General features: G+C 39.0%; 1 protein-coding gene across 1 annotated transcript; it reads right to left on the bottom strand.

Moving 5' to 3' along the window:
- Positions 1 to 3,989: 3,989 nt before the first annotated feature.
- On the bottom strand, positions 3,990 to 16,550 carry LOC139459072 (serine/threonine-protein phosphatase 6 regulatory ankyrin repeat subunit B-like). Its single transcript, XM_071240512.1, has 5 exons — positions 16,212 to 16,550; positions 14,485 to 14,538; positions 14,035 to 14,138; positions 10,795 to 10,830; positions 3,990 to 9,948 (listed from the first exon to the last, which is right to left on the bottom strand). The coding sequence occupies exons 2-5, from the start codon at positions 14,517 to 14,519 to the stop codon at positions 5,075 to 5,077; spliced, it is 5,049 nt and encodes a 1,682-aa protein (XP_071096613.1). The 5' UTR covers positions 14,520 to 14,538; positions 16,212 to 16,550; the 3' UTR covers positions 3,990 to 5,074.
- Between the last annotated feature and the right edge of the window lie 8,380 nt (positions 16,551 to 24,930).

Below are 24,930 nucleotides of genomic sequence, written 5' to 3' on the forward strand. Positions count from 1 at the left end.
AAAGGAATTTAAAAAATTATATTTAACAAACCTACACATTACCAAATACAAAACTTTATAACCCTTTCTAGACTTCGTTCCAATTAACCTGGATCATTCAACTCGCTCGCGAAGGTCGTATGCGACTTTAAAGTGAATACGTCTACAGTGTACAAGTAACTTTGAACTTTATCATATATACTCATGATAAGCAATTATTTTCGTTCCTAATTCGAATGAGCACATTCTGAGGCTAAATCTGCAAAAGGACAGATAAAATATTTCTTTGTACAATGCAAACGATACAAACGTAGCGGCTGATAATAGAGACAATGATTTAATAATCTGCAATATATCAAGTGTTCTCGTTCAATCTATTGTACATATTGAAGTGATTGTAAAGTTTCAAGGAGTACTAAAATGTTGTGGTATTATGAATGTATTTAGAATATGAATAGCGAAAAACAGTCACAATATCGAATGTACATGTATAACTTGTCTTTCAACACCACGCTTGTGCCGAGGCCCATGGTAATAAAACTAATCGGTCCCATAAAAGGAGCAAATAGTTTCGCAGATACTTCTTGCTATGGTTCACTCCCAATTGTCAGACGACCTAATCATCAGTCAGACCAGTCAAGTGTGATCAGCATACCTGCCTGGATTTGGCTCCTAATTACTGAACTGCCCAATACTGTCATACTGTGGGCAGAGTAAGCGGCCTCGTTGAGTGATACAGACTAACCAGATTATGATTGTGTTTGTAAGTTGCGTTTAATCTGTGTCGGGTTGCAGTTGTTTTATAAGTCAAGACTAGGGGTAGTTTCTTCAATGAAACCTTTTGAGTTTGTTTTGCATTCATTTCATTAAATACATTGTTAGGTAGAATAATAACACGTTATATGGATTAAACATCTCCCTAATCTGAGTATAATTTCACATGTACTCTAAGTACCGTACTATATTACTTTGCGGAGACACTGAGTATAATTTTTTAGTTGGCATTGTATGCTGTCTGAATGACTTTACACAAATCCCTGCATTCAATAGACCCGTGAAGATCTTCAGCAAACCATTCTTGGCGTAAAAGGGCGACAGCGCTTGTCGTAAGAAGCGACTACCGGGATCGGGTGGTCAGGCTCGCTGACTTGGTTGATGCATGTCATCGTATCCCAATTGCGTGGATCGATGCACATGATGTCAATCACTGGATTGTCTGGTCCAGACTAGATTATTTACAGACCGCCGTCATACAGCTGAAATATTGCTAAGTGTGGCGTTATACAACTAACAAACAAACAAAACACAAAAAGAGAAAGTGTATGAGTACTAAAACTTGCAATAGATATGCGTACCCTACGTACACACATGAGTCCCATTCGACAGTCTACAGCACACGAATAACTGTCAAACAAGTTTGGGTACCCCTTCTGTTCAGGCAAGTTATTTAGTTCGATAATTTTGTATTAAAATCCTTTTCAATTTGTTTTCATCCTTTTTCCCTATTCCATGCATGTTTATGTTGCTACATCTTATTGCTCATGTTTCCAAGTATTGTAAAACACTGATATGTTTCTCCTTCTTAATCTAACGTTATAACATTTCCGGTCATTGCCATCATCTAATACTCAAGAGATGATACCAAGACATATTTTATTCGGTTTTATGGTCTATGCGGTCTTACAATTGATTTTATTAGTCATTAAATCTTATGTCTAGTAAATATTTTCACAAACAGGGCTGTTAACTGATATAAGGAATGTAACATCCAGTTGAGGACTGAATACGACGTACGTTAGTCTGGTAACGACATTTCTACAATTAATATTTTGAATAAGCCGTTAATACGCCAGTTGTGACAGGGATGATGGTATAGTAGATGTAGCAGACATATTGACAGCCGTTGTTACGCGAGTCTCTAGGTTATTAGTACGGCATTGGCCTTGTTGATTGGTACTATACTTTCTGTGGCCACTGGCGGACGTAATTCAAACTCCTTCCACACTGACATTGCACCAAATATATTTGTGTACCGATTACATAACTCTTACTGACAGGGTAGGGTGGTAGTTCACGCGAAACGGACGACACTGTGTATATTGAGCGGCTCCTTTGATATCGCCTCACAACATACTTTTAATGAATGACCAATTAAACGATGATACACATCAGGATCGCGGAGAAAATACAAGCTTCGTTCGCGTTGAATATATATATCAAGGCACAAATTCATCTTTCATAAACTTTTTGTGTCTTGGTGCTTAATATATCCACATATCAACGAAAATATGTAATACATGTATCAACAAAAATATACATGTACAGGCTAGGTATTTGCCCACAGCAACACCTGCATAACTGTTTATTCACGCGTGGTGTGGCAGATTGTAATTGACCGACAACAAGTACTGTAGAATCACCTGTAAATAAGGCCGACACTGTAATTAGACACAACGTACTAATGAGAATATGAGAATTATCATAAGAAGTCTGTTACGTTTTTCTTAACTATTACCATTTTCATACCAAAAGTGACAATGCAGTTAAAAGTTGCTTTAGTGTCACAATATTCACTCACGTTTTCCTCAATCGCATTGAAACATAATTCCTACTGGTCAGTTCGACACTTGTAATTAAATAATTATTTCGAGATTTCGTTAGAATGTAAGATATTCAGCCAAACGTTATGCAATAAAAGACGAATAGTTTTTTTCATTAAAATACGCGCACGCGTACCTGTATATTGCATACCTAGTGTCACGTAATTTCCCAGTGTGATGTATCAACGGGACATAAAATGGGAAATGAAATAGAAACTAACTAAAATTTAATGTTGTGGAAAATAACTCCAATGAATTTGAGTACACGCACATGAATTCGTATGATAAACTGTCAAAACGTTTTGAGAGGTAAGGCCGGGTTCATTAAAGATCGCTACAATATGTAAAACAGGTGAAATTTGTAGAACTAAAGGAAACATCCAACCAAAAGCCCTTTTTAAATAGTAATGTAATGATATAATATAAAGTATATTTCACATGATACAATATACTTTGCAAACAGTTAGTTGATGCTTGAAAGGGACTGACGAAAACATGGGCGAAATATTTTAATAACGCCGTAAAATAGTTGTTTTAAGTAAAAATTAGTTAAATTTTGTGTCATGATACTTGAATAAATACATTTAATGTATTTGCGAAAGAAAAACATGAGTTTTGAGTAAAGAAACATGTTCTCGCCCATGGGCCAAACCTTTTTCTCGCCTATGGGCGAAATATTTCAATATCGCTATAAAATCGTTGAATTAAGTTAAAATGAGTTTAATTTTGTGTCATGATACTTGAATGAATACATTAAATGTATTTGCGAAACAAAAACATGAGTTTTAAGTAAAGGAACATATTCTCGCCCATGGGCCTGCCCATGGGCCAAACCTTTTTCTCGCCCATGGGCGAAATATTTCAATATCGCTATAAAATCGTTGAATTAATTTAAAATGAGTTAAATTTTGTGTCATGATACTTGAATAAATACATTTAATGTATTTGCGAAACAAAATCATGAGTTTTAAGTAGAGGAAAATATTCTCGCCCATGGGCCACACTTCGCCCATGGGCAGGCCCATGGGCGACATAGTCTAAATATTGAGTTTTACTTTTATTTATCCTGTGTAATGTAGCGCTATGAGCAATCACACGGTGAATGGAATTTAGCGCTCTATTCATGGACATACTACCTCATATAGTTTGTTAAAGATTGGACGCACCTGGTATATTTAACTATATCAAGAATGAACATGCACGGGAGATCCACGAATTGTAATTAATAGTTTAGTTGGGTGGTCAACATTTCATTTTCAAGTTAGTGATGGCACACAGGAAATCATAAGAATATCAATGTACATACACGTATGTATGAAAGGCTGAGGTTAGATAAGCTCCAGACAAAACTCACCCACACATACTGTTGTCTCATACAGGCGCATGTACTTTTTAACAGCTACAAAAAATTACGAAAATAGAAAACAACGTAAATTATCAAAACAAATAAAGTTCAAATGTCATACATGTAAAATAAGGTAAAATAAAGATTATATAGGTACACAACGTATATGATTATATAATTTCTGACATCAAACCGATGAATAGTTATGACGCTCAAGGTCCTTCCTAGATTCAATGGAAATATTCCTATTGTTGAACCACACCCATATACTTTATGTGGTAATGGCCGCTTCAACGGGATATGCATTGAAAGTGGAACAATACAAGTGAAACAATGGCAATTGCAACGCCAATCTTAAATGCATATTTAAAAAACAACAACAATACACCTTAACTATTACGATATTAAGACCATTTCATTCAAAGTAGTTTTATTCCTACCAGAGTTTTAATTATAGTATACTGGTTGATTTCTATTGTTGGCTTCACTAACTTTCGCCACTAGGTAGGGGGATGATGTGGGCCCAGCTGGGTTACCATGCAGGTAGCAGGGGTACACAGCGAAGTTTCCGCGGTCCCAAGTATGATGGTATGACTTGGATTGCGGGTGATCTATAGCCTGATCGGAAATGTCAGACCTGAGGAAGCTACGCTTTTGCATACACGTCTCTGCTTATGATACTATTACATTTTGTTCAAATCACTGGGATTTTCCTGTATTATTTGTTACTTTCTATATGTCATGACTGTTGTCCATTTTTTATCGACAGCGAATGACTGTTTTACAAAATCACACATGTTCAGGTTTCAATGCCATAGATTTGAGATCAGTGCACATGTTCTCAAACATCATGGCCAAAATAACTGGAGGTGCTTAGCTTTTCTCCAGTTGTATATAAAGCAAACATTTTATGGTCGTTACCTTGGTTTGGAAATGGAGCCATTGGCTGGCCCAGTATTTAAAACGTTTGCTTGTCAATGAAGGCTAAGGTTTGATTCCCCACAATGCATACAATGTGTGAAACCCATTTCAAGTTTCCCCTGACATTGCTGGAATAGTACTAATAGCCAAATTCTCACCACACCCATAACCACACCCACACCCACATGTCATGTGTTGGGCCTGCAAATTCGAAGCCATACTTGCCACGTTATGGTACTGCATTTAGAACATGTAAAAGTTTTTGTCCCTTATGAATCCACCAGGCTGTATTGCATGATTGTTCCAGCTCCACACATGTATCATAGGCAGTGAGACCATCAGTGTTCTTCTTAGACAGATCAGCACCCTCCTGCACAAGCAGTTTCACAAGGTTGTATTGCTTTCTTCTCACAGCAATATGGAGAGGTGTGTCGCCTTTATCATCCATGGCATTAACGTCACTACCGTTTTCCAACAGAATCCTAGCGATCCTGGCATGACCAGACTGTGCACATCTGTGTAGAGGTGTCTTTCTATGTGCATCCTCTACATCCACATCGACACCAGCTTCTAAAAGCAACTCCAGTGAGCGCTGACAGTTCATAGAGGCTGCATGGTGAAGTGGGGCATCCTCTTCGAGGTTCTGGATATCAGCATCAGCATTCCTATCTAACAGTTCCATCACAAACTTCCAAACCTGTATATATCGTCTGCGTTTTGGTATGTAATTTGGGTCTTCCCCGAGTTGACATTGTCCCACAAGTTTCAGTAACAGGTTCAAAGGAGTGTTTCTATTAGCATCTGTAACATTAGCGTCACATCCATCTTTTAACAGAACACACAACAGTTCATAGTTGGATCGTTCTACAGCAACATGGAGAGCAGCAAACCCATCACGGTTCCTAATATTGCCATCAGCGCCATGTTTCAGAAGCACCTTCACACTGCCATTAAGGTACATTCGACTGGTTAACATCTTCCAGTTATAATATGCCCTCATGTCTTTCCTTTTACGCCCTTTAAGTTCCGACAATTTCTCTTCGATATGTTTTTTACTCCTGCTTCCACTGCTTCTCCTGCAAGCAATCAAGAGTGGGGTGTCACCCATCATGTCTTTTATGTTCGGATCGGCTCCGTTCCTCAGCAACAGATCAAGTTTACCTTGACTTTGATTTTCGTCGGCCAATATGTGCATTGCTGTTTGTCCTTCCCTATTTTGCATATTGACCTTGACATCGTGTTCTAACAGCACCTTCAAACACCTCCATGAACGACATGATCGATGAAGTGCAGTGGAACCACACTGATCTTTTGAATTTACATTTACAAATCCCTTTTCTAAAATCAAAGCCATAGATTTCCAAAAGTGTTTAAATGCAATATTTGTAAACATTTGTATTGAGTCTCCCACTAATGTTAGGTTCCATCCATGTTCAATAAGTAATTTGAATACCTCAAATGGTATGTATCGATCCCAGATATAATTTGGAATGATTTCCTTTCGAGAGGGTTGTATTCTAACGTCGGCTCCTTTCTTGAGTAAACACACCACCATTTTCCAGTTACTGTTAATAATTGCAATATGGAGCGGCGTGTATCCTACCATATTTTCGAATGCAACAGAATAATTGTCATTCCTTGGAATTGCACCTTCTTCAGAAATAATCTCTTCTATTAATCCTGCTTTTTCAGTTTCTGTGCTTTTTCTTGGAGTTTTGTCAGTTGTGCTAGATGCTATGTTAATGCTACTGGTATCAACACCAGCGTCAAGGAAACCTTCTTCAGAATGCATTATGCTGCTGGCATATACATCGTCTTCAAAAGAGCATGGACCGATTTGCCTTTGGGTTTCTTCAGTGGTAACAGGATATGTTTCATTTGAGGCAAAGGTTTGTATGTTTTCAGTTGCTGTCTCGTCAATCGTGTTTCTCTCTGAATGAGCATTTTCATCTGAGAATGTTTTGGCAGGATAACTGTTTTCTTGCTGAGTAACTGTCATTCCAGCATTGGGTGATAATTTCACTGGTGTTTTGTTTTCATTGTCAAGTTCGTACGTTTTCGGTATTGTGGGTTTGGTTTTGTCTAGACTTTGAGGTGTGATTGCTCTGTTATCAGTAATGATTTGATTGACATCAGCTCCATGGTCACATAGCAATGCAATGACTCTGACATGGCCAGTATCTTTCACGTCAATCTCAGGTCCGATTGAATTGATAAAAAATATTTTAATGACATAAAACTGGTGTTCAAATATGCAGTCAGTGTAAATACCTTCTGGATATTTACCTGTTGCAAGTTTTACAAGACACTGTTGGGCACATTCTGGTGTTGGACTAAAACCATGATCGATGAGGAGTTTTACTTTTTCAAACTCGTGAGTACTTGTCAGAGGGTGTAGAATTAAGTTACATATACCTGTTGAATTCTTCGGACAATGTTTCAACAACATTGCAAGAGTTTCTGCAGGTGTAGTCACAGCTGCTTCATAGACAGGTGTAATACCCTTTTTATTTGCCAACAAAACATTAGCACCCATTTCTAGAAGGATTTTGACACATGTTTTTGTGGATCGTGTTGAAAGTGCTAGGTGCAAAGGTGTGTTTCCGTCATTGTTTCCCTGATTCACATTTGCCCCAGTGTCAATAAGTTTTTTAACAATCTGAACATTGTTACCAACTGCAGCAAGGTGGAGCGCAGTGTTCCCATTGTTATCAGTTATTGTGACATCAGTTCCAGCTTGGATGAGGGTCTGTACCTTTTCAGCTTTGCCAATTTCTGATAATATGGCCAAATGGAGAGCTGTTGAACCCTTGGTAGTGCGTACATTCACATGAGGGTATTGTTTCAGAAGCAAAGTAAAACATTCCATGTCACCATTTGCACTGGCTATGTGCAAAGGTGTCTCTGAAGAGCTGTCCCGATATTCTGGAAGTGGACATGTCATTCGTGACAATATCACATTCAGTACGGAAAGGTTGGAATAAATGATGTGTGAATGCAGAATTGTATATCTGTTCGTATCAACTGCATTAACGTCAGCACCACAATCAAGAAGCAACTGAACTGACTCTATACTGCATTTTGAGGCTTCCAAAAGTGCAGTTCTGCCCTCTATGCCAAAATTCTTTTGTGAAATAACCTGTTGAGCACCAGGGACTTTCAATTTGTAGTCATCCATTGAGCAGTGTCTTAATAGTATTCTGAGAGCATCCGGTGATTTGAGTTGTGATGCCATGAAGATCGTCTTGCTGCAGTCACCTTGACCGCCCTCCTTCAAAAGAAGTTCCAACATCTGTGTTAAAATCCCTGGTCTGTTGTCATAAATAGCTTCACAGTTGTAAAACTGGGACATCAACTGGTGGAGAAACCTGTCCATCAACGCTTGGTAATCACATGTGCTCTCCTTTAAACATTTGATTAACTCTCTTACATATTTCACTTTGAGAACACCTATTGCCAAACCCATCAGAGGCACAAGGTAATACCAACAAAACATTTTTGTTTGTGTGAAACTCTGAAGAAGGTCTCTCATCAACAATCTGTCCTCTTTCTCTGATACAATGCACAGGGGAAGGATGGCCTTAGGGAAGTCAATTTTGTCTTTTCTGTCTGTTTCAGGTAATATCTTTCGAACAATATCTCTGTTCCCCATAATACATGCACATTGTAAGAGTCTGATATCAGCTGACATCCTTGCCTGAAAAATTATATCCTTTGCTAGTGTCTTTAAATTCTGCTTGAGTATCAAACAAATAAGACTTTTGTAGGGGGCCGTCTGTCTCCAAGACTTTTCTGAAATTGAGAGATGTACCACGGTTGGAGCTTTGATATGAAAGAAACCAATTTTTCTGTTGCAGATGCGTGTACAGCCCTCGCAATTTAAGACATATTTTGTAAGATAATCATTAAATTGTTTGTCTTGCAATGATTGATGACTTAAAACTGTAAAGAAATCCCCGTCTGTGAGTTCAGAGGCTATTTTCTGTGCTAGGAAATGGCAGCTGTTCATTTGGACTTGAAGCACAAGACTTCCTTCTGATGCACTACACGAAGAGACTCTTGTGTATTGAACCAGAAATCTAGTGGGACATATGTCAATGATGTCTTTAATATGAAAACTAGAAAAACTCAGGAGTACAGAATCATACCATAGAGGGTGAAGAAATCGGTATGTTTCGTCTGATTCTGAATATGACAAGTACTCCCCAACCATGCTGTTGGCTACACCTTCAAGACTACATGGACTTTTATCAAACTGTACAAATGTTTTGATGTTTTTCAGAACAAGAACAGTGTCCTTGATTTCACTGGACTGTCTGTCTGGATAGAAAAATCTCTTTGGTAGCCGCCCCTGCATCACGGCAAGGAGAACCAAGACAATGTACTGAAGATCATTTTGTTCTCTCAGTATCTTCAATTGCCTCACCGTGCATTCAACAGGGTTTATGAAATATTCTATGCCTCTTTCTTGTGCTTCTCTACTATTTGCATAGAATTCACATACTTTCGGAAACCATGCAATACATTTAACTCTAAGCAATACATCCAATTTTTCTGCATTTGTCAGTGTTTTTTTCATTACATTCTGAATCATTTGTTCTCGTTCAACAAAGTTAACTTGATAGTTCGGATCTGAAAGTGACATAAAGTGTGAGGTTTGGAATATTGCATATTCTGAAAGTTGTTCTTTGCAAGTGTTGAAAATATCTGTACAAAACAAAAGAACCAGGTTCACACTTCCAAATTCAACATAGGGCCAAATGCTGTTAAATTTCTGCAGCCATGATGCCTTTAAATAGGGTTCAATGCTGTCGACACCAAACATGTTGTCCACTAAAACAGTAACTTTCCTTTTAGGGTGTTGCCTCTTTGGTAGATGCAGAGGTAAGGTCCCCCAATCTTCTGGACTGGTCAGGATAACAGGTTTTGATCCCGATGTTACTGATTTTAGGATATGCAGACCCAGAGCTGTCTTGCCGCTGCCTCGCGGTCCAACAATAACCAGCATCCCGTGGCATGCCAGGCGCCGCTTTGCTTCACGGCAAGCCCGTGTCTCCACAAACCGATGGTTGTCAAACGACCGTAGTCGCAGTTTAGTGGATTCTGTTAAATTGGAAATGATGACTAAAAGTTTGTACTCAATGTAATAATGATTGTGATTGTCAAAGGATTAATATACTCACTCACTTTCTCTAATGATGCCAATGTTATCTCATAACCGATTACGAAACTACATTATAGATTGATGTGAGGTTTTGACAGGTTAATGAAGAATTTCGTATCCCTTGAAAGACATGACACACTTTTGTGGGGAGCAAGGTGAGTTTTATAGGGCAGGGATAACAACGCTGGACCATCTGTATTAAAGACAAAGGAGTTAATATTGAAACGTGTGAATAATTTTGATTCTAAACGATTTTTCATGTAAGGCGACAAACTTGTCAATTTACCTACATGCTGTGGATCAAGTTTTGTGTCGCAGCTTGCCTCTATATATCACGTCAACTTTTCTAAACCCTCACCCAGACATGATAAAGCTACTGTTACATGTTGTTACATTACTTTTACTCACCTCAAAGTTTAAAATGCTCTCACCTGAATACATGATAGGCTTAAACAAGTTCATGACTATGGCCAATATTTCCAAACAAGACATCGACACTACTTATTCTTGAATGATGTGTCATCATCACATCACATATTTACAAGCTAGCGCCATGATATTAAGTGATACGAAATCACAGGGAGATACGTCAGAGGTGTCTATGTATGAAATCTATTATGAAACATGAAAAGTGAACTTTTCCCATAAAGCACAGTTTTTATTTAAACCTTATAGAACTGATGGATATGTTGTTCAATGAACTACCTAGCTAATTTTCAATTTGATATGTCAAAAGCTGTCTGTCACTATTAGGTCATAAATATACTATCACTAAATATGCTTACCTAGTAAGTTCTTGTAGCGACTGTCATATCTTGGCTCTGGAAAGAGGAAAAACGTTTGGAAGCAAGAGACTTTTGAAATTAATACACTGTCAGAATAACCTCACCACGACGTGTCAGCTTAATGTGGGAGGAAAGCCCGAAGTGATGCAGGTCTCAGACGTTTACCACTTCGGTGAAACCAACGAGCATGGGTATGGTGCTGACAAACCTAGAAACATTATCGGGGCGAACCGGAATTCGAACCCACAATCATAGGTTTCTTGCGAACAAAGTGACGCAGCTCTGCACAGCGAATCGCGGCACTTTAGACGACTGAGCCATCCATGCCCCCGAGACCAATGGGAAAAGTCCCCTCATATTCTCACAGATGAAATCATTATGAAATCATTCACACTTACTTGCCTCCCATCTCTATAACAATTTAGATACATACATAGTCGATTAGCGATTTATATAATGAACTACACCAACACCGACACATGAGCACAGGGATATTCACCAAGGGGATAACATATGTACTCGCCTCGTTTACAGATATAATGATCAAAGGATGGTTGGATGGTTTGTTGTTTAACGCCGCACTCAGCAATATTCCAGCTGTATGACGGCGTTCTGTAAATCATCGAGTATGGACCAGACAATCCATTGATTAATATCATGATCCAAGCAATTGGGATCGTTGACATGTATTAACCAAGTAAGCGAGCCTGACCATCCCATCCCGTTAGTCCCCTTTTATGACAATCATAGTCGCCTTTTACGACAAGCATGGCTTGCTGAAGACCTGTTCTATCCTGGATCTTCACGGATCCACTCATCAAAGGGATAAGAAACTACACGTATATCTACATAGCGACACATCACAGGTGCTACACGTATACCCAGCAACTAATCAAAAGAAACTACACGTATACTCAGCATCTCAAAGAAACTACACGTATACTCAGCAACTCAAAGAAACTACACGTATTCTCTGCAACTTATCAAAAGAAACTACACGTATACTCAGCAAATCATCAAAGAAACTACACGTATATCTACATAGCGACACGTCGCATGTGCTACACGTATACTCAGCAACTCATCAAAGAAACTTCACGTATACTCAGCAACTTATCAAAGAAACTACACGTATACTCAGCAACTCATCAAAGACACTACACATATACTCAGCAACTCATCAAAGAAACTACACGTATATCTACATAGCGACACATCACATGTGCTACACTTATACTCAGCAACTTATCAAAAGAAATTACACGTATACTCAGCAATTCATCAAAGAAACTACATGTATACTCAGTAACTCATCAAAAGAAACTACACATAAACTCAGCAACTCATCAAAGAAACTACACGTATACTCAGTAACTTATCACAGAAACTACACGTATACTCCACAACTTATCAAAGAAACTACACGTTAACTCAGCAACTCATCAAAGAAACTACATGTAAACTCCACAACTTCTCAAAGAAACTACACGTTTACTCAGCAACTCATCAAAGAAAGTACACGTGTATCTACATAGCGACACATCACATGTGCTACACGTATTCTCAGAAACTTATCAAAAGAAACTACACGTAAACTCAGCAACTCAAAGAAATTTTACATATACTCAGCAACTCATCAAAGAAACTACACGTATACTCAGCAACTCATCAAAGAAACTACACATATACCCAGCAACTTATCAAAGAAACTACAGATATACTCTGCAACCTATCACAGAAACTACACATATACCCAGCAACTTATCAAAGAAATTACACTTATACTCAGCAACTTATCAGAGAAATTACACGTATATTCAGCAACTTATCAAAGAAACAACACGTATACTCAACAACTTATCACAGAAACTTCACGTATACTCAGCAACTTATCAAAGAAACTACACGTATACGCAGCAACTCATCAAAGAAACTACACGTATACTCTGCAACTTATCAAAGGAACTAAATGTATACTCAACTAGTATGGGTGAGTGAGTGGGTGAGTGAGTAAGGTTTTTACACCATTTTTCAGCAATATTCCAGTAATATTCCAATAATATCACTGTGGGGGACACCAGAAATGGGCTTCACACATTATACCCATGTCGGGAATCGAACCCTTTACGTGTGAACGCTTTAACCATGAACTGTGTCATTAAAGGAATGACACATATACTCAGTGACACGTCAAGGGATATAAACGTAAACTCAACTGGCGATTCATTAAAGGAACGACACGTATATTCAGTGACTCATCGAAGGTACGACACGTTTACTCAACCATCAACTCATTGAAGGAATGACACATATACTCAACTAGGGAATCTTTCAAACAACGACATGTATACTCAGTGACTCATTAAAGGAATCAAACATTTACACGTAGAGAACTGCATGTATACTTACCTATGTTCACATGGTAACAAATGAAGGGAAATATATGTTAACCTACATTAAATTAAAAAGATCACATGGACACACGTACTGAAATCGCAGAATCACATGTGTACATCAATGAAAGTGACTGACTTTGCATGCTCACGTGAACTTGATCACTTGATCACATGGGAACTCATGAAGGAATCTAGAGAAACACTTACCTCACATGATTACATGGACCCTCATCTAGGGAATACATGAACACTTACCAGACATGATCACATGGACACTCATCTAGGGAATACAGGAACACCTACCTCACATGATCACATGGACACTCATCAAGGGAATACAGCAAAACTTACCACACATGATCACATGGACACTCATCTAGGGAATACAGGAACACCTACCTCAAATGATCACATGGACACTCATCAAGGGAATACAGGAACGCTTACCTCACATGATAACATGGACACTCATCAAGGGAATACAGGAACACTTACATTACATGATCACATGGACACTCATCAAGGGAATACAGGAACGCTTACCTCACATGATAACATGGACACTCATCAAAGGAATACAGGAACACTTTTCTCACATGACCACTCATGGACACTCATCATGGGAATACAAGAACACTTACCTCACATGATTACATGGACACTCATCAAGGGAATACAGGAACACTTACCTCACATGATCACATGGACACTCATCAAGGGACCACCTACCCTCAGATGGCTACGTTGACCCTTCTCTGTAGAACTACACGCACAGTGATCTCACATGATATCTTCGATACTAATGCACTTGACTCTTGGAACATTATCCACACTAATTGCTTACCAGACTTCAAATTTGGTTGTTGTATGAACGAACAGTTTGTTGCATTTATAGTGATCTGTTCCCCTGTTCCGCCTGGTAGTTGCTGATCATGAGTCGTCAGTTCTCTGAAAGTATATCAATTAACTTTCATGAGGAATGATAGACATGAACATATGATTAGAGCGATGGGGACACTGTAATAATCCTACCAATGAAACATCAAAGATATGTGTTAAGGCAATGTGGATTTTATACTTCGAATGTGCACATTAAAAGACCATAGAGTTGAAAATAAAGTCAGACTACGAAGAACCCGGAAGCGTGAAAAGAATGCATGGCGACGTTTTTTCCTCTGCTTCATACAGAAGCGGGGGATGCTTATGGTATTAAGAATAGCCTGATCCCAGCAGTCCCTTGTGAAATAGTGTCCAAAATTATATCAACGTGATAAATAACTGTATTGCCTTGTACCTCATATGATGTTCGACCAAGGATTGACTCTCCATCGTATGTTTATACGCTGACCTGTAGGAAAAAGTGGTACTTATAAAAATACATAACAACACAAATTTGAATGCGATAACTTAATACATTCTAACAATCTTAACCAACCCTCCTTTATCACCCCAAACACACACAAACACACAAACAAACAAACAAACAAACACAAATCAAATTAAAGCAGCACTCGAGAACCCATAGCGACATGCACAACACACGGTATACATGTACTAGCAACTCATCCTTGAACAGCACTACCTTGCAATTGGCTCAAACTAATATAGAAGTTGTCGATCTTGTATTTCTCCAAAAAAAAGACAAAGAAAAGACATATGTCAGCCTGACAGGGCACCTGCCTGGCAGACATATGGAGATTCAATCTGATTGGATTTTAGACGTACTAGAGTTCACAAAACCTTACCATACCATTTGTGCCTTTAATATCAATTCTAAAAACGTTTTATCTTTGAAAAGACTCATCTCCTGTGTATCTCCTCAAAATGTAAGAAAAGGCGGTTGCACCGATTCATTGATTTCGTTTCGTCACAGATTGCTATTTTCGTAAAATACGCTTCCTTCCGGTTTGGGTATTGTAAGCTTGTACAGCGCATTTAACTTGTGCCACGTGATGGTGGATTTGTCCGCTTTGGGATATGATTTAGTCGGAATCGTGCCATGGTCTCTTGTGATGGTTTTGACGCTTATATTTACTTTGTTTTTGGTTTTGGTTTAACGCCACACCCGGTAATGTTCCGGCTATAAGTCGGCTCTCTGTAAGTAATGCTGGATGTCTTGAAAGTCTATTGACATAAAATAAATTGCCCGGCTCCTTCCTTCACACAAGAAACTGTGTGTTTTGAATCAGCGGCCGAAAAAAACACATTGAATGAAGGAACACAAATACATAAGTGTTGAATCAGTTAAAAATAGAACTCGATATCTAGACCATCAACGGTGTTAGTGTCATTGTGACTTGGTCCCTATCGATCGACATACCTGACAACAGTCGAATGTGTGCTTGACATGTTCACCGCTATGTCACCTTATCATCGTAGCGGGGAATGAACGTGGTATAAAACTCTTTTTCCACAGTGAACTAATTGAGTGAGTTGGATATAAAGCCTCTTTTAACAGTATTCCAGTTATATCACGCCGTGTCAGCTTAATTTTTGGAGGAAAGCCCGAAGTAATGCAGGTCTAAGACGGTTTCCACTTCGGTGAAACCTACGAGCACGGGTATTGTGCTGACAAACCTAGAAACATATTCGGGCCGAACCGGGATTCGAACCCACAATCATAGGTTTCTGGCGTGCCCAAGGGACGCAACTCTGCATAGCGAATCGCGGCGCCTTAGACGACTGGGCCACCCGTGGCCCCCTAGTGGACTAACTCAGTGTGGTCACCAGCTTCACGTTTATACCTCAATAAGGGCAAAAAAATGTCCGTTCTTATCGATAAATGTCAACAATAATAACTTGACATACAGGTTATTGAATCATGAACATGAAATAACAACTCTAGACAACGACATGAAATCAGTGACATCGTTCAGATACAAGCGAGGAAAGTGACCTAATATTTTGTAGGTTAAAATTGTTGGTTTAAATACACGACCTTGAGACTGAAGAAACATAAAACTGTTTTGCCGAAACATTAAACGACATGAAACTGATAACATACACGTAGCAATCTCCCACCTTACAAAGCTGAAAATACTTCATTACTTCGGGATAGCTCACTCTCAATATGTCGACCCGACCCAAAGCGAGGGTCAGTTTCAGCTTCTGTCACGTTGAATATACACGTAAGCTGATCAGTGTTAGGCACGTTGTCAAATTGAAAAGCAACACAACTCCCCAATTTGCCTCCGTCTATCACACTATGTGGTCCTCTTGAATTCAAAGACTGCCAACACTGGCCCAACGGTAATATCGCGGACAGTCGGGTAGCTAGGGCTTTTTTAGGAGTCGATAAACAGAAAGATTGTCGACATGACGACGGTTGGCTCGTGTGAGAAATTCCACGTGGGAGACCTGGCATTCGTTTAAATTAGCCTGGATAAGGTCCCCAAACCTGCTTTACCACAGTGGCTATCACATTACTGTTTCATATGTTCGTTTAACAATGTGCACAAAACCTCTTTCAGAAGCGTGTTACAAGTGGGCGTTGAAGAGCTGTTTAGCAACATTCAAGATTTACTGTCTAGCTTGTTTACAGGCCGCCGTCGCAAGGCAGGAGTACCGAAGTGCGGCGTCAGGCAACTAGCAAACACTTACATATTTACGCCAATTGTGAGAGTGGGTACTACTGGTGAGTGAGTGTGTTAAAATTTTACGTCACATCGGCAATATTTCAGGCATATCATAACGAAAGATAGTTATATGCCAAAAACTAAGATATATAGACTGTATAAAAACCTGTCAAGAAAGGACAGGTAAACAACCAGGCTATCACAGATTTATATCTAACGACTATACTGAACCGCAAAAGAAACGTCACCATGGATAGATATATGAGAAACCTTATTTTACCAAACACTTGTAAACATACTTTGAGACAAATTAAAGAGATGAAACTTGGCAAGACTGATCATCAAGGTTGAAATTAAAGTGTCAAATGTTCTTAAAGTGAAACACAACACTAGTCTCTGAGAAAATGGTATCACAAATCAGTATCTGACGCAGTTCAGCTGCAGTTGTCGGCCTTGGTCGGACGTCATTCAGCCGTCTTTGAATCTCGTCCCACAGTTGCTCAATGGGATTTAAATCTGGACTGAGGGCAGGCCAGTTACCCAGATATTTAAATGACAACTTTTCATGCAATGTTACTTGGGGTGACATTTCTTTTGCGGTTCAGTATAGAATGGAACTATTAATAGCTATGACGATACATTACAATACATTATAAAACGGGCTATAAATCGCCGCCATACTAGCGTAGGCTGCAATCGCTTATTCCTGTTGTAAAAGTATGGAACCCCTCGGATATAAATATATTCTTTTGTAGAAATGTATTTGCAAGCCATTCATTCTCATATGTTTATGTTTTATTTCCAAATTATAATTTTTTTAGATAAGATATTTAAATTAAATGAAGATTGACAAGAAGGTGGTTTTAATTCATTTCAACAATGATTTTCTGACATATTCAAGATAATGTGGCAATTTCGGCAATGCTTTAACAGCAATTTTTTTAAACTCAGTTTTATTTCATGACTGAATTTGTCCTTTCATAGAAAAAATTAACAAATAGAACACACATTTTATATGAATTAATTACAAAAAATATATTAAGGAATGCCATATCTATCATGTCTAGAGATCTATACCAACAACGCAATGAGACCATTGTGATATTTAAACCCCGTAGAGACTCCCAGGTAGCCTTTGCTGGACGAAATGGATAACGTGGTCAGACTCGGTAACTTGTTTGATAGTGTACCTTCGTACCTAGGTCGTGTTGACCGTTGATTACAATATCAATTACTGGCATGGTTTGACTGGTCAAGTCTCCTTTACGTAAAACCGTTAAAGAACAAATAAGCTTCAATATGCAAGCCTCGTCCAAAGGTAAGATATTAAAGAATAACAATTACAACTTTTGGTGTGTGTTTTTATTTATTTTTTTAAATTTTATTTCTAGTGTGTGTGTGTGTGTGTGTGTGTGTGTGTGTGTGTTATACACAGGGATATTACACTGAATGTCGGTTTTGGACAGCAAGGTCCAATTACAGCTCAAATGAACGGATGCCGTAGTCAAGTGTGCCTTTACATGAATGTAAAAAAGTGTTCCTTTGAATCTGTAATCTAACCTAGCCCTACAAGAAGAAACACCAACATATATATCACATTTCGGTTATCCGTATACACTGCGATGTGGATGTGACAATCTACATTTATTCCAGTTTTTAAACAAACTAAATGTAAATACTCGGTACCCATATCCTGACGCGAATTCTGATTGCCTTGCACCGTTTCGACACATGGTGGCCCATTCGTCACCACTCGCCCTTTTCCGTTACCTGCAAGAAGACTCGTCCCCCTATCGATGAATGTTATGTGGGAAAATACGACAAACCAATCAGAATGCGCGTATGATTTCAAGTTCTTCGTCAAAGAATCCCTCAGAAATAATTTTTGATTTTACATAAATTATGTCTTGCATCTAAAAATATACCAAAGACACAGTTAAATATGTTCAATCATACTACATAATTCCGCACGTCCCGGTGTGCTTTAAGTTGCATCTGAAATATATTTAATATATGGGGAAATGTGTGAACCATTACACAACGAGTTGACAATTGTTATAGGTACCCCCATTTGCGATAAGACGGAACCCGGTCGCTAAAATGGCCACGCAATGGGCACGAGTCGCTATTCGGCTTGTCCCGGAATAAGACGAGTTGGTCACGAATGATGGTGGCCTTCGAGATAGGGAAAAGATTTCGTGTAAGATACGGAAAGGCGCGAGTGACGAATGCTGCAGACGACGAATCGACAGGTAAACATGACACAGCCATCTAGCAGGACACAGTAAAGGAATCGGCAATGTAACTTCACTTCAAGTGACCTGACACACGTGGCCGATGAGGTCAAGTGTCATATTCATATGTTGTTCGGTTCATAATCCGGTATCCATCACAAATCAATCCAAACCGAGGTAGCAGGATGTAACGGCCGCAAAGTAAGGTTCGACATGATCATCTATTAGCCAAGATTTTGTGACATCGTAACTGTGTAAATGGCTGCACTTTCTGTCATTTTGTTATTTGAAATCATTTATGAAATGACTGCTGTGTTTGGTTCGTTGTTTTACGCCGCATTCAACAATATTCCAGCTATATGACGGCGGTATGTAAATAATCGAGTCCGGACCAAACAATCCAGTGATTGATATCATGAGCATCGCCCCACGCAATAGGGAACAATGTCAAGCTTCAACCAAGTCAGCGAGCCTGACCACCCGATCCCGTTAGTCACCTTTTACGACAAGTATGGGTTGCTGAAGACCTATTTTAGCCCGGATCATCACGGATTTATGAAATGATGTTGTTGTGGTGTTAGAAACTAAATAAATTGCATTTTATATCCACTGTGGTAATTATAGGCCAAAATAAATTATCCGATTCTAATGTTTTTGTTTGTTTGTTGTAAATAATCGAGTCTGGACAAGACAATCCAGTGATTGAAATCGTGAGCATCGATCCACGCAATTGGGATAAGATGACAAGCATCAACCAAGTCAGCGAGCCTGACCACCCGATCCCGATAACAGGCGACCAACGGGATTAGGTAGTCAGGCCTTCTCTTCTTGGTTCATGGTTTATTTCACTCCCGATTTCTTAGGTATATGGAAGTATAATAAAAATATTAACCATCGGCTTATTTAGAGATTAAAACCCTCATCTTCTGTTTTATCCGGGTCCGGGGTTCGATCCCCGACGGCGTCATACGAAAAGACGTTAAAAGATGGTACTTGTTGTTACCCTGTCAGGCGCTCGGCATTAAGGGGCTAAAACATGGTATGTAAATATCGGAGTCAGTATACTGTGTCTGAATGGGGTATTCATGTAAAACTGCGGCATAGTATCTCAGTGAGCTAGCGCTATAAATCGGCATCAGTCCGGACTAGTACAAGCAGCCACACAAACACACACACGTACATGCACGTCGCTATATAAGTGCAATTTTCGTGGAGGCGACGTTAAACCCCATTTCACCTCACCTTTACCTGAGTGAGTGAGTGAGTGAGTTAATATTTAACGTCACATCGGCAATATTTCAGCCATATCGTGACGAGAAGATATGCATCAAAAATACATATGCCGTATTCGACGTAATACGCGCCAAGGGCGCTCTCAAAATTAGAAGGGGTGGGGGGGGGGCTTATTGGAATGCCATTATGAAAGATCGCAAAATTCGTGGTTTAGCAAACGCAGAAAACGACCTGTGTCCGTATTTAACCACTTAACATATAAATGTAACGTACGAATACCATGTGCATTCTTGTACGTATTAACTTAAAAATTAACATATTTGAGATAACGCAGCTCCACATTAACGATAATTATAAAAGATCGTCGGCGCCATTGTTCCAAACAGGAAGTTTTGTTTTGGTTTGTTTGTTGTATAACGCCGCACTCAGCAATACTCCAGCTATATGACGGCGGTCTGTAAATAATCGAATCTGGACCAGACAATCCAGTGATTAATATTATGAGCATCGATCTACGCAATTGGGATCGATGACATGCATCAACCAATTCAGCGAGCCTGACCACCCGATCCCGTTAGTCGCCTCTTACGACAAGCATAGTCGCCTTTTACGGCAAACATGGGTTGCTGAAGACCTATTCTTCCCCGGATCTTCTCGGGTACCAAACAGGAATTTCCGGTAATCAGCAGGTAAAATATCAACATGCGCTTTGTGTTTCAAAAATAGATGTTATTGTGTGGTTGATTATTAATATCATTTCACAAGTTACTTGAACATCGCCAATGCACAATGCACAATGTCGGCGACACCTCACCTGTGCCATCTCCGCTTGAATCGCCTGGTCACATTTTGGAAACAAGAGACACAAATGAGTATTTATCTTTTGAACATTAGTCGTTCACTTGTCATTTTTAAGGAATACTTCTTTTCATCATATTAACAATCAGGGGAAGATCGATATTTCGTCTTCATCAAAACGGAAGACATTTTAGTTGGTACTTGATAATCTATGCAGAGACCTGATGACGTTTTCTTCGCCGATTGGCTGAAAGTGAAAATTTCCAATCAGCAAACACCTCAAAACTGAAGGCATTGAATACATTAACAGCTGATTGACAAGCCGAGATGTTTGATAAACAAAAAACAAACACTGAACTCAAAGAACTCTATAAGTTTATGGACCCGTGAAGATCCGGGGTAGAATAGATCTTCAGCAACCTATGCTTGCCGTAAAAGGCGACTATGCTTGTCGTAAAAGGCGACTAACGGGATCGGGTGGTCAGGCTCGCTTACTTGGTTGATGCATGTCATCGATCCCAATTGTGTGGATCGATGCCCATGATATCAATCACTGGATTGTCTGGTCCAGACTCGATCATTTACAGACCGCCGTCATATAGCTGGAATATTGCTGATTGCGGCGTTAAACAACAAACCAACCAACCTATAAATTTATGACACACACAGAAGAAAGACTGCATTATGTTTGTTTGTTGTTTTACGCCGTATTCAGCAATATTTCAGCTATATGACAGCGTCTGTAAATAATCAAGTCTGGACCAAACAATCCAATAACTTTCACGAGCATCGATCTACGCTACTGGAATATGATGACAAGTCAGCCATCCTGACCACATGATCCCGTTAGTCGCCTATTACGACAAGCATCTATATTTAGCTTTTACGACAAACATGATAAACAAGAAAACATCTGAAACTGGAAATAACGAACACAGTCATTCTGGGATTATGAGTGAATGTCCCATCAATCTATCACTTGAATTATATTTTTTCACTTTTCAAGGATAGAGGTTACTGTGACATGGGGAATCTGGAGACTCGTCTCCGCTCTCGACGTCTTCGTGCGCGACCTAAGGGTCATTCATTTACTGCGTCCAACTCCACGCACAGATTATCCTGCTTTTGTTGATTGGCTTCAAGCTACCCAGGTGTCGGCTCATCAAATCCATCAAATTAGTCCAGTAATTAAAAGGACCAGGTTCAACAAAATTGACGGAAAAGGTTTATTGCTGGATCTTGGTGCCTTGGCACCTATACATTAAAATAAAAAATAGTTTACCAAAATCGGACATGGGGAACCATCCGAAAATAGGTCAAATCCAAGATGGCCGCCAACAAAAGTAATAATAGTCATAAACGTGGAACCAATAACAAAAAAAAACATTTATGATGAGTGTATCTATATTAGCTTGCCAGGATAAATGCAAAAGAATGTATATTTAACAATTTTGAAAGGAAAATTCACATAGAAATTTAAAATAATGCTTCAAAATGACGAAAAAGTACATAAATTTGTTAATATCAGTAATTCTTGCAGAACATGAACCGATTTATTATAATGTTGACGTTTTGCATATAAAATCATGCAGTTTATTGTCTTCACGTAAATAATCAAGTTAGAAACAAATATAATTGAAAAAACCCAAAGTATTCCCTTCTTCAAAATGGCGGCCGAGCATACAATATCTTAAAGATAGACCTCAAGAACATAAAGGTATGTATAAGCTATTTTTCTTTTATAGCTAAAATGAAAACTTGTATAATATATAGTTGATTGGCTCTAGAGAGGAATAACTGATGAAAATATGAACAAATATAAATATAAAATTTGAAACAGAGCCTTAAAATTAACATCAACATTTGTTTAAAGGAAAATCAAGGGAGATAATCCAAACTCCGGGAAGCAGTTATTTTTCTCAAATGGTATTAGCTTCTCAGAAACTTTATTAAAAGTTAATTCAGAAGATATAATCAAGACATTTAGCACAAAAATCATTTGCTATAATCGGAAAAGCAACATTTGTATCTGGACACATGTCAACCATATTTCTATCAACTGTTACTATTCGCAGGTGACTATTCTCAACTGAAGGTGTCCTATGTAGATCACAGATGGCGACTTGTTTGCTATGTATGGAACCAGTTAACCTGGACAAACCCCAGGATTATGTGAAGTTGATTGCAAAATGCTGCTGTAAATTCGATGCACCAGACATCATATACAACTGTAGCCTGTTGGTACACAGACAGTGTCGAAGTATGCATAAAAATCCAAAGGCAATCAAAGTAGCTGAAACCTTTTGATCATATGTTAAAGCCTTAAATTTTAAAACTCACTGTTTTCTATGTGGTACTTGTACAAACATCCATATAGAAGTGTACTTCAGCCCTGCGATGGCTCTTCAGTTACTCAACATATGTCTGCAACATACTGTGTCAACAGGCAAGATGATTGGACCAAGATGGTACAGTCAAGTATTGTGCCCATATACAATCTACCAGCTGAAGAAGCTATCCATCACCATGCTTGTAATAAGAATTTTCGGAGAGGGACAAGTATACCTGCAGCTTGTATTGAACATGGGGAGGCTCCACCAAAGAAACGGAGACTTGGTCGACCGAAGTGTATGTCCTAGATGACAGCATTTGAGATTGCCATTTATTACTTGGAAGAGAATGATGATGAAACGATTCCTTTGGACAATTTGCATCACATTATGAAGTCAATGAGTGCACTGAGTGATGATCAACTACACACTACTTCTCAGCTGAAAAGGGAATTCATGAATCACTATGGGAACAAGGTATTCATAACAAATCAGGCAACAACCTAACATTGCATCTCTTACGGCATATGAAAATGTTGCAAAGGTGGACAAATCTGACATGGACAGTTTGATTAAAGTTGGAGGAGGATACATTCATACGCAGGTAGAGAGCATGTCGAAACATGTTGATGTGTATCTCGACAATGAGCAGATGGCATTGATTGACACCAATCTTGATTACCTCCCACATGCATTACTCATCCTCCTTCAAACTATCATCAAGAGCTGAGCTGCGTCATTGGGTCAGGCAATAATGCATTCGAAATGTCCCCATCATTTCTGCCTCCTCGACAAGTTTGACAAAGTATCACACTATAACACATATATGGTCATCGTAATTTAGTGGATATGATAAGCCAACTCGGTTTCAGCTCCTCGTAAATTTAGAAAATTCTCGGTGACCACTCATGGTGTTCACCTAATTAGAGACATTGCAGATACATTCGTGCAATACCAGGCTGGTTATATAGATCATGCCAGCAAAAAGTTTGATGGGACTGGCTCAATCCATACTATGAGCGAGATGGTGAGACGGAGGGTACCAAGAGTTAAGGTGGACTTGGATGATGTTAAAAAAATCAACAGTGTCAAACCATTCTCACAAAGAAATCCAAAGGCAGTGCTGGCGAACATTATCTATTCACCAATTGGTGACTTCTGTCTTGATGAAAAGAATAGCAAACTAGATAGTTTGTGGAGTGCGCCACTTCTATGTGTGTTGACCACTGTGTTCCGGTTGCACGCAATTGCTCCATTCTGACATTCCATACCCCAGGAAGAGCTCTGAGATATTGTTGATTATCAACTTGACACCATGTGACGAATCCTGTGTCAGATCAACGCTGGAGTATATTTCAAAATATGCCAGACGACATGGAATCACACCGGTTATTACAATCGACCAGCAACTTTGGTGAATTGCATACATGATCATCGAATCACGGCCAGCTGAGAGCCCCTTGCATCGAATAGCCCTGGTCTTGGGGGGATTCCATACTTAGATGAGTTTTGTGGGTACAGTTGGGAATCTGATGGCTGGATCTGTGTTAAAGGAGATCATCACTCAAGT

This window comes from Haliotis cracherodii, unplaced genomic scaffold (genome assembly GCF_022045235.1).
Source record: "Haliotis cracherodii isolate W230 unplaced genomic scaffold, xgHalCrac1.p SCAF_13, whole genome shotgun sequence".
Classification (NCBI taxonomy): domain Eukaryota; kingdom Metazoa; phylum Mollusca; class Gastropoda; order Lepetellida; family Haliotidae; genus Haliotis; species Haliotis cracherodii.

Bases quoted from the DNA above. Each gene is read 5' to 3' on its own strand.
- LOC139459072 (XM_071240512.1), bottom strand. From the start codon at position 14,519: ATGGAGAGTCAATCCTTGGTCGAACATCATATGAG. The intron at 14,139-14,484 runs GTACAAGGCAAT...ATATACTTTCAG, and splicing joins TTGGTCGAACATCATATGAG to AGAACTGACGACTCATGATC. The intron at 9,949-10,794 runs GTAAGCATATTT...CCAATTTAACAG, and splicing joins TCGCTACAAGAACTTACTAG to AATCCACTAAACTGCGACTA.